Source organism: Notolepis coatsorum, assembly GCF_963971535.1.
Source record: "Notolepis coatsorum genome assembly, chromosome: 11".
Lineage (NCBI taxonomy): Eukaryota > Metazoa > Chordata > Actinopteri > Aulopiformes > Paralepididae > Notolepis > Notolepis coatsorum.
The window spans coordinates 125173503-125185961 of record NC_140175.1 but is presented as its reverse complement, the minus strand read 5'-3'; the positions used below and the strand labels follow the sequence as shown (position 1 = coordinate 125185961).

General features: G+C 46.5%; 1 protein-coding gene across 1 annotated transcript in view; it reads left to right on the top strand.

The window, feature by feature from the left end:
* The window catches only part of LOC311237265 (fibrillin-2-like), a gene marked incomplete at its 5' end in the record, with an annotated part of 361408 nt that overhangs the window by 195460 nt on the left and 153489 nt on the right, over window positions 1-12459 (top strand). Inside the window, 2 exon segments of the mRNA XM_084325071.1 lie at window positions 3980-4099; window positions 10557-10682. Coding sequence (XP_084181197.1) covers window positions 3980-4099; window positions 10557-10682 — 246 coding nt within the window.

Sequence of the window (12459 nt, the reverse complement as noted above, 5' to 3'; positions counted from 1 at the left end):
CAACTCAACACAACTCAACACAACTCAACTCAACAACTCAACTCAACACAACACAACTCAACAACACAACACAACTCAACACAACACAACATAACTCAACAACTCAACACAACTCAACTCAACACAACTCAACACAACACAACTCAACACAACTCAACTCAACTCAACAACTCAACAACACAACTCAACACAACTCAACACAACTCAAAAACTCAACACAACTCAACTCAACAACTCAACACAACTCAACAACACAACACAACTCAACTCAACACAACTCAACACAACTCAACTCAACAACTCAACACAACTCAACTCAACTCAACTCAACAACTCAACTCAACAACACAACTCAACTCAACTCAACAACTCAACACAACTCAACACAACTCAACTCAACACAACTCAACACAACTCAACTCAACTCAACAACTCAACACAACTCAACAACACAACACAACACAACTCAACACAACACAACTCAACAACTCAACACAACTCAACACAACTCAACACAACACAACTCAACACAACTCAACACAACTCAACTCAACACAACACAACTCAACACAACTCAACACAACTCAACACAACTCAACACAACTCAACTCAACTCAACAACTCAACACAACTCAACACAACACAACACAACTCAACAACTCAACACAACTCAACACAACACAACTCAACATAACTCAACTCAACTCAACTCAACTCAACAACTCAACAACACAACTCAACTCAACACACCTCAACTCAACTCAACAACTCAACAACTCAACTCTCAACTCAACACAACACAACACAACTCAACACAACTCAACACAACTCAACACAACTCAACACAACTCAACACAACTCAACTCAACAACTCAACTCAACACAACACAACTCAACAACACAACACAACTCATCACAACACAACTCAACAACTCAACTCAGCTCAACACAACTCAACACAACTCAACACAACTCAACACAACTCAACTCAACAACTCAACTCAACACAACTCAACAACACAACACAACTCAACACAACACAACTCAACAACTCAACACAACTCAACTCAACTCAACTCAACAACACAACTCAACACAACTCAACACAACTCAACACAACTCAACACAACACAACACAACTCAACACAACAACTCAACACAACTCAACACAACTCAACACAACTCAACACAACACAACTCAACAACACAACTCAATAACACAACACAACTCAACACAACACAACTCAACAACACAACTCAACACAACTCAACTCAACACAACTCAACAACTCAACTCAACACAACAACACAACTCAACAACACAACACAACTCAACACAACTCAACACAACACAACTCAACACAACTCAACACAACAACACAACACAACTCAACAACACAACTCAACACAACACAACTCAACACAACTCAACACAACTCAACTCAACACAACTCAACACAACTCAACACAACTCAACAACTCAACACAACTCAACACAACTCAACACAACACAACACAACTCAACACAACTCAACTCAACACAACTCAACAACACAACTCAACACAACTCAACACAACTCAACACAACTCAACACAACACAACTCAACTCAACACAACTCAACACAACACAACTCAACACAACACAACTCAACACAACTCAACAACACAACTCAACAACACAACTCAACACAACACAACTCAACAACACAACAACTCAACACAACACAACTCAACTCAACACAACTCAACAACTCAACTCAACACAACAACACAACACAACTCAACAACACAACTCAACACAACACAACTCAACACAACACAACTCAACACAACTCAACACAACAACACAACACAACTCAACACAACACAACTCAACTCAACACAACAACTCAACACAACTCAACTCAACACAACTCAACACAACTCAACACAACTCAACACAACACAACTCAACTCAACACAACTCAACAACACAACACAACTCAACAACACAACACAACTCAACACAACTCAACACAACACAACTCAACAACACAACTCAACTCAACACAACACAACTCAACACAACACAACTCAACAACACAACTCAACACAACACAACACAACTCAACACAACTCAACACAACTCAACAACACAACACAACTCAACAACACAACTCAACAACACAACTCAACACAACTCAACACAACTCAACAACACAACACAACTCAACACAACACAACACAACTCAACACAACTCAACTCAACACAACTCAACACAACTCAACACAACACAACTCAACACAACTCAACTCAACACAACTCAACACAACTCAACAACTCAACACAACTCAACACAACACAACCCAACTCAACTCAACACAACTCAACACAACAAAACTCAACACAACACAACACAACTCAACACAACTCAACAACACAACTCAACACAACTCAACACAACTCAACACAACTCAACACAACACAACTCAACACAACTCAACTCAACACAACACAACTCAACACAACTCAACACAACTCAACACAACTCAACACAACTCAACACAACTCAACTCAACACAACACAACTCAACACAACTCAACACAACACAACAACACAACTCAACAACACAACTCAACAACACAACTCAACACAACTCAACACAACTCAACACAACACAACTCAACACAACTCAACACAACTCAACACAACTCAACACAACACAACACAACTCAACAACACAACTCAACAACACAACTCAACACAACTCAACACAACTCAACACAACACAACACAACTCAACAACACAACTCAACAACACAACTCAACACAACTCAACACAACACAACTCAACACAACACAACTCAACACAACTGTGCCCCCCCTCCCCAGACCTGGACGAGTGTGTGTCTGACCCCTGTGCTCCCCCTCCCCAGACCTGGACGAGTGTGTGTCTGACCCCTGTGCTCCCCCTCCCCAGACCTGGACGAGTGTGTGTCTGACCCCTGTGCTCCCCCTCCCCAGACCTGGACGAGTGTGTGTCTGACCCCTGTGCTCCCCCTCCCCAGACCTGGACGAGTGTGTGTCTGACCCCTGTGCCCCCCTCCCCCTCCCCAGACCTGGACGAGTGTGTGTCTGACCCCTGTGCTCCCCCTCCCCAGACCTGGACGAGTGTGTGTCTGACCCCTGTGCTCCCCCTCCCCAGACCTGGACGAGTGTGTGTCTGACCCCTGTGCTCCCCCTCCCCAGACCTGGACGAGTGTGTGTCTGACCCCTGTGCTCCCCCTCCCCAGACCTGGACGAGTGTGTGTCTGACCCCTGTGCTCCCCCTCCCCAGACCTGGACGAGTGTGTGTCTGACCCCTGTGCTCCCCCTCCCCAGACCTGGACGAGTGTGTGTCTGACCCCTGTGCTCCCCCTTCCCAGACTTGGACGAGTCTGTGTCTGACCCCTGTGCTCCCCCTTCCCAGACTTGGACGAGTCTGTGTCTGACCCCTGTGCTCCCCCTCCCCAGACCTGGACGAGTCTGTGTCTGACCCCTGTGCTCCCCCTCCCCAGACCTGGACGAGTGTGTGTCTGACCCCTGTGCTCCCCTTCCCCAGACCTGGACGAGTCTGTGTCTGACCCCTGTGCTCCCCCTCCCCAGACCTGGACGAGTGTGTGTCTGACCCCTGTGCTCCCCCTCCCCAGACCTGGACGAGTCTGTGTCTGACCCCTGTGCTCCCCCTCCCCAGACCTGGACGAGTCTGTGTCTGACCCCTGTGCTCCCCCTCTCCAGACCTGGACGAGTGTGTGTCTGACCCCTGTGCTCCCCCTCTCCAGACCTGGACGAGTGTGTGTCTGACCCCTGTGCTCCCCCTCCCCAGACCTGGACGAGTCTGTGTCTGACCCCTGTGCTCCCCCTCCCCAGACCTGGACGAGTCTGTGTCTGACCCCTGTGCTCCCCCTCTCCAGACCTGGACGAGTGTGTGTCTGACCCCTGTGCTCCCCCTCTCCAGACCTGGACGAGTGTGTGTCTGACCCCTGCACCAGTGGAGACTGCGTCAACACAGCTGGGTCCTACTACTGCAAGTGTCACGCCGGCTTCCAGAGGATTCCTGGGAAGCAGACCTGCATTGGTGAGACGTTATGTCAACTCCTTCTTTAATGTATTGCATGTGAAATCCAAACCCTTTCTGAAGCACAATGCCAACATTGGTGAATGGCGAAGTTCAGACCACACCCACATGTACTCTGACCACCTTCACCATTACAAGAATGCACTCTCCTCTGCCAAGTCCTCCTCCTACTCCAACCTCTCCAATCAGCCCTGGTAAAGGGAACAACAGAGTCCTCTTCTCCACAGTCAGCCATCTACCCCCCCCCCTCCTCAAACCCTCCCTACCCCCCCTCCTCAAACCCTCCCTACCCCCCCCCTCCTCAAACCCTCCCTACCCCCCCTCCTCAAACCCTCCCTACCCCCCCCTCCTCAAACCCTCCCTACCCCCCCCCTCCTCAAACCCTCCCTACCCCCCTCCTCAAACCCTCCCTACCCCCCCCCCCCTCAAACCCTCCCTACCCCCCCCCCCTCAAACCCTCCCTACTCCGCCCCCCTCCTCAAACCCTCCCTACCCCCCCACCTCAAACCCTCCCTACCCTACCCCCATCAAACCCTCCCTACTCCCTCCTCCTCAAACCCTCCCTACCCCACCCCCCTCAAACCCTCCCTACTCCCCCCCCTCAAACCCTCCCTACCCCCCCCCCCTCAAACCATCCCTACCCCCCCTCAAACCCTCCCTACCCCCCACCCTCAAACCCTCCCTACCCCCCCTCAAACCCTCCCTACCCCCCACCCTCAAACCCTCCCTACCCCCCCTAAAACCCTCCCTACCCCCCCTCAAACCCTCCCTACCCCCCCTCCTCAAACCCTCCCTACTCCACCCCCCTCAAACCCTCCCTACTCCACCCCCCTCAAACCCTCCCTACTCCCCCCCTTAAACCCTCCCTACCCCCCCCAAACCCCAGATCCCTCAATCCGCCATAGATAGAAAAATGGAAGTATGAATAGCTTTTGAACGAATGTACAATGTAACTGTACATTGGATTATCGACGAAACCCAAGAAAAGGGTCTTGTATATTATTGGGTTAGGACATTTACTGTACATTGGAGGGGGTTGGGTTAGGACATTTACAGCGGCCAGTCTCCCATAGGTGCTCTTTGAGAGCGGTTTTGAAAGTGGGTAGTGATTCACATTCCTTTACAGCTGTGGGTAGGGCGTTTAGTCCCTTGTTTGAGCCGAATCTGGGTTTAACATGGTTTCTGGAGCTCCCTCTGGTGTCTACTAGTGAATCTACTATTGGATCTACTTTCTCTGTGGATGGTTTTGTGAATACATCTCCATTATGCTTCAATTACTGTGTGTTTATTGTATAGCAATAAGGTTGGGTGAATTCGATCATTGTATAAACGCATTACATCACTTGAAGTCGTGTGTTATACAAATTAGACCACGCCTATGGGGGTCTAACGATCCTCGGCTGTGCCTCGGGCCTAACAACCTCCCATAGGCGTGATCTAATTTCTATAACACACTCCGTTGCGTGATGTAATGCTTAATTAGAATACACTCACCACTTGGACTGCTCTCTGGATCGGCTCGCCGAAGATCAACAATGGCCGGGTGAAATCCTGAGAAACAACAATCCAGCAATGCAGAGAAGACGGCGAGGGAAAAGAGCTGGAATCTGAAACAGACTGCGATCCAGGAGGCATAAAACACCATTGCCCAGCATATTACTGGCCAACGTTCAGTCCATTGAGAATAAACTGGATGACATCAGAGCAAGGATTAAATTCCAAAGGGACATTCGTGACTGCTTCACCGAAGAAGACTCAGGGAAGAAGAAAGGTGGTGGGATAGCTTTCATGTTGAACAACGGATGGTGCGATCCAGGCAACGTGAAGGAATGATCAAACCACTGCTCCCCAAACCTGGAATACATAACCATCAAGTGTCGACCATTCTTCCTCCCCGAGAGAATTAACGTTGGTCATTTTGATTGGAGTGTACATCCCACCTCAAGCAAACACTGGGGAAGCGCCTTCTAAGCTACACGACGAGGTAAATAAACTCCAAACAGCTAACGCTGACGCTGCTATTGTGGTCGTGGGTGATTTCAACACGGCAAATCTTTAAAAAGTTTTGCAGAATTTCCATCAGTATGTGACTTGTCCCACCAGAGGCGAGAATATATTAGACCACTGCTACTCGCAATTTAAGGACGGGTACAAGTCACAGGCTCTTAGTCCATTTGGTAAATCTGATCATGACGCCATCTTTCTTATGCCAAAGTACAAACAAAGTGAAGAAGCGTGCGAGAAGTGAAGCGTTGGTCTGTAGAATGGGAGAACACGCTCCAAGAGGCCCTCGAGTGCACAGACTGGAGCGTGTGCCGTGAGAACACAGATCATATAAATGACTACACTGAAACAGTGTGGACTTTGTTAGTACTCTGGTAGAAGAAAGAATCCTCTCCACCACAATTAGAGTTTTCCCAAACCAAAAGCCCTGGGTAGATAAATACGTCCGTGAGGCTCTGAAAGCGTGCACCTCAGCCTACACCGCTGGGCTCGTGACAGGCAACAAGAACGAGCACAAGGCGGCGAAATACAACATAAGGAGGACAGTAATAGAGGAAAAAAGGCGATACAGGGATAAGGTGGAACTTCAATTTGATTCCAGAGGTATGTGGCAGGGCCTCAGCACGATGACAGATTACAAAGGCACCTTTCCCAAGCTGAACAATGATATCTCCCTGGCGAATGAGCTCAATACCTTTTATGCGAGGTTTGAGGCTGTGAATAACAACATCAGCCTACAGACCACTGCAATAGAGAGGGGAGCCACTGCTGGTGGAGACTCAGTGTTCAGGGTAACAGAGCATGAGGTGAGGCGGACCTTTAAGAAAGTGAATATCAGGAAGGCAGCAGGACCGGACGGTATCCCCGGCCGCGTCCTAAAAGTCTGTGCCGACCAACTGGCCCCGGTATTCACTGACATCTACAACCTGTCCTTGGAACAGGCTGTCATCCCCACCTGTCTGAAGAAGTCCACTATTATCCCTGTACCCAAAAAATCCAAGCCTGCTTGCCTCAACGACTACCGCCCTGTAGCTCTCACCTCCATAGCCATGAAGTGCTTTGAGAAGCTAGTGAAGGGCTACATCTGTTCCTCCCTACCCATCAACCTGGACCCCCTGCAATTTGCATATCGCCCGAACGCGTGTAGTCTTTTACCAACACACTTGCAGTTCCGCGTTTGGGTTCTGCGATCTGATTGGCCACTGACATTTCTCTCTGCGCCAGTTCTGCTCTACTATCCTCAGTTAACGTAATTTATACAAATGGAAGTATTGATTTCGCCGTAACGAATCATTAAAAAAATATACCGTTAACTGGAATATGTTAGTTTCTTACACATATGTTGGATTATGTAATTAGTTTGTCATGACAAACCAATATAAAATCGCGAATTAACCGGTGGTTATCCTATTAGCCCTAGTTATATGTACATTTCAACAAAGTGGAGCCGTTCAATGCTATCATACTGAACTAACGTTAATGCCATTCAGAATTTATTAACATAGCTACAACAGCACAGTAACGTTAATATAATTACATGCATCATTGTTTACAATGAACGGTGGGGCTAATCGAAAGGACTGGACACGGACAAGTTAAACAGCAATCAATTAATTTAATACAACAGCTAACGTTAAAACCAACAAACACAGAACCGGACACACAAGCAGAAAATGATGCATAATTTTTACTTCCGGTCGGAGGGTTTCAAAATAAAAGAGCGACGTCTAAAGCACCGGAAATACGTTTATTTGGTACATTATCTAACGTTAACACGAACCTAAACTAACTTTAGGTTAGTTTAGGTTCGTTTTAACGTTAGATAATGTACAACAACAACACAACAACACAACAACACAATCATCAAATTTGCTGACGACACAGTAGTGGTGGGCCTGATCTCTGCAAACGATGAGAGGGCCTACCTGGAAGAGGTAAAGGTTCTAGCGGGATGGTGTCAAGAGAACAGCCTCTCCCTGAACGTCAGCAAAACAAAGGAGATGATTGTGGACTTTAGGATGTCGGGGGTCAGGGACTACAGCCCCCTCAGCATTGACGGAGCACCGGTTGAGAGAGTGAACAGTTTTAAGTACCTCGGAGTCCACATATCCGAGGACTTGACATGGACCACACACATTGACAGTGTTATCAAGAAGGCACGACAACGCCTCTACTTCCTTAGGCGCCTAAGGAAGTTCAAAGTGAGTCAGAAGATCCTCAAGAACTTCTACTCATGCACAATAGAGAGCATCCTGACTGGCAATATCACCTCCTGGTTTGGGAATAGCACCGCACAAGACCACAGCAGACTACAGAGAGTGGCCCGTTCAACCGAACACACAGGCTTCCCACTCTCCAAGACATTTACAACAAGCGGTGCAGGGGGAAGGCTAATATAATAATCAACGACCCCAGCCACCCAAACAACTGCCTCTTTGAACTGCTGCGGTCAGGCAAGCGATACCGGAGTCTCATGGCAAGCACAGAGAGACTCAGAAGGAGCTTCTATCCCCAGGCCATCTGGATGCTCAATGAACAATAACAGACCATCAAATACACCCACAACACACACATCCACACGCACACACTCACTTTAAATAAACAACACACTGTAACACCCACTTTACCCACTTTATATTTATTTATATTTATTGGCATCAATCCCATGCACCTCAGTGCACCTCACCACCACAAGGTGGCACCACAAGCTAAGCTATACCTCACCATTCTACACTGTACTGTATAGTAGCTGACTGTATAGACTATACAAGTAATGTACCTTGGTACTGACTGTATAAGTAATGTACCTTGGTACTGACTGTATAAGTAATGTACCTTGGTACTGACTGTATAAGTAATGTACCTTGGTACTGCCTGTATAAGTAATGTACCTTGGTACTGACTGTATAAGTAATGTACCTTGGTACTGCCTGTATAAGTAATGTACCTTGGTACTGACTGTATAAGTAATGTACCTTGGTACTGCCTGTATAAGTAATGTACCTTGGTACTGACTGTATAAGTAATGTACCTTGGTACTGGTTGTATAAGTAATGTACCTTGGTACTGACTGTATAAGTAATGTACCTTGGTACTGACTGTATAAGTAATGTACCTTGGTACTGACTGTATAAGTAATGTACCTTGGTACTGCCTGTATAAGTAATGTACCTTGGTACTGACTGTATAAGTAATGTACCTTGGTACTGACTGTATAAGTAATGTACCTTGGTACTGACTGTATAAGTAATGTACCTTGGTACTGACTGTATAAGTAATGTACCTTGGTACTGACTGTATAAGTAATGTACCTTGGTACTGACTGTATAAGTAATGTACCTTGGTACTGACTGTATAAGTAATGTACCTTGGTACTGACTGTATAAGTAATGTACATTGGTACTGCCTGTATAAGTAATGTACCTTGGTACTGACTGTATAAGTAATGTACCTTGGTACTGACTGTATAAGTAATGTACCTTGGTACTGACTGTATAAGTAATGTACCTTGGTACTGACTGTATAAGTAATGTACCTTGGTACTGGCTGTATAAGTAATGTACCTTGGTACTGCCTGTATAAGTAATGTACCGTGGTACTGCCTGTATAAGTAATGTACCTTGGTACTGCCTGTATAAGTAATGTACCTTGGTACTGACTGTATAAGTAATGTACCGTGGTACTGCCTGTATAAGTAATGTACCTTGGTACTGCCTGTATAAGTAATGTACCTTGGTACTGACTGTATAAGTAATGTACCTTGGTACTGACTGTATAAGTAATGTACCGTGGTACTGCCTGTATAAGTAATGTACCTTGGTACTGCCTGTATAAGTAATGTACCTTGGTACTGCCTGTATAAGTAATGTACCTTGGTACTGACTGTATAAGTAATGTACCGTGGTACTGCCTGTATAAGTAATGTACCTTGGTACTGCCTGTATAAGTAATGTACCTTGGTACTGCCTGTATAAGTAATGTACCTTGGTACTGACTGTATAAGTAATGTACCTTGGTACTGCCTGTATAAGTAATGTACCGTGGTACTGCCTGTATAAGTAATGTACCTTGGTACTGCCATGGTAAACGCATGCTACCAATTGTATACCTAAATTGTTAAACCACGTTATAATCTAATTTTAACCGGTAGTATCAGCGTATTTCTGTCATGTTTTGGTCGATGGCCATCCCATAATAATCGTTGGGAAACTCCCTGGTACGTTTCTTTATAAAGAGACATTTCGGCACACAGACAACTATTTAGAGGTCAGTGAAAAAGATGTTGATCTTTGGTTCCGATCAGGGAATAAACGCAGACGCACTGGAACGTGCAGGTTGTATTAACCCCTGGTTTCCTGTGCAGACATAGTCGAGTGCAGGTTGTATTAACCCCTGGTTTCCTGTGCAGACATAGACGAGTGCAGGTTGTATTAACCCCTGGTTTCCTGTGCAGACATAGACGAGTGCCTCCACAGCGGGGTTCTGTGTCGCAGCGGCCGCTGCCTCAACACCGACGGCAGCTTCCAGTGCGTCTGCAACGCAGGCTTCCAGCTCAGCTCCGACCAGAGGAACTGTGTGGGTGAGTTACCAGTCTTAACCCTAACCCTAACAGTCTTAACCCTAACCCTAGACGTCTCCTCTCCTTCTCTCTGAACACCAAGACGTCTCTTCTCTCTGAACACCAAGACGTCTCTTCTCTCTGAACACCAAGACGTCTCCTCTCCTTCTCTCTGAACACCAAGACGTCTCTTCTCCTTCTCTCTGAACACCAAGACGTCTCCTCTCCTTCTCTCTGAACACCAAGACGTCTCCTCTCCTTCTCTCTGAACACCAAGACGTCTCCTCTCCTTCTCTCTGAACACCAAGACGTCTCCTCTCCTTCTCTCTGAACACCAAGACGTCTCTTCTCCTTCTCTCTGAACACCAAGACGTCTCTTCTCCTTCACTCTGAACACCAAGACGTCTCCTCTCCTTCTCTCTGAACACCAAGACGTCTCCTCTCCTTCTCTCTGAACACCAAGACGTCTCCTCTCCTTCTCTCTGAACACCAAGACGTCTCCTCTCCTTCTCTCTGAACACCAAGACGTCTCTTCTCCTTCTCTCTGAACACCAAGACGTCTCCTCTCCTTCTCTCTGAACACCAATACGTCTCTTCTCCTTCTCTCTGAACACCAAGACGTCTCTTCTCCTTCTCTCTGAACACCAAGACGTCTCCTCTCCTTCTCTCTGAACACCAAGACGTCTCCTCTCCTTCTCTCTGAACACCAAGACGTCTCCTCTCCTTCTCTCTGAACACCAAGACGTCTCCTCTCCTTCTCTCTGAACACCAATACGTCTCCTCTCCTTCTCTCTGAACACCAAGACGTCTCCTCTCCTTCTCTCTGAACACCAAGACGTCTCCTCTCCTTCTCTCTGAACACCAAGACGTCTCCTCTCCTTCTCTCTGAACACCAAGACGTCTCCTCTCCTTCTCTCTGAACACCAAGACGTCTCCTCTCCTTCTCTCTGAACACCAAGACGTCTCCTCTCCTTCTCTCTGAACACCAAGACGTCTCCTCTCCTTCTCTCTGAACACCAAGACGTCTCTTCTCCTTCTCTCTGAACACCAAGACGTCTCCTCTCCTTCTCTCTGAACACCAAGACGTCTCCTCTCCTTCTCTCTGAACACCAAGACGTCTCCTCTCCTTCTCTCTGAACACCAAGACGTCTCCTCTCCTTCTCTCTGAACACCAAGACGTCTCCTCTCCTTCTCTCTGAACACCAAGACGTCTCTTCTCTCTGAACACCAAGACGTCTCCTCTCCTTCTCTCTGAACACCAAGACGTCTCCTCTCCTTCTCTCTGAACACCAAGACGTCTCCTCTCCTTCTCTCTGAACACCAAGACGTCTCCTCTAGCTTCACATGTCTTCTCTCTGCTTCAAAAAGATTGATTTTGATTCACAATCACATTGTTTTCTCCCCAGTGCAGCTTCAAACTTTCCGTCCAGTTTTATGATTTACGTAATTCATACATATTACAATTTGTATTACACTGTTTCTATTTTTGTGTTCATGTTCAGAGGCATTTCAAGGTCCATTGGGTTATAGCCAGTGTTGTGCTAGTTACTGAAAAATAGTAACTCAGTTACTTTACTAGTTACTCATTTCAAAAGTAACTCTGTTACTTTACTAGTTACTTACACCCAAAAGTAATGTGTTACTGTGAAAAGTAACTATTTAGTTACTTAAAAAAAAATTGCTCCCATGCCCGGCTTACAGATACTCAAAATCGGTTGATCAACTTGACAGTTTCCATTCACATCACTGAACTCTGCTAAGCAATGTGGTCTAGATACAAACACAAATCTGACACAAA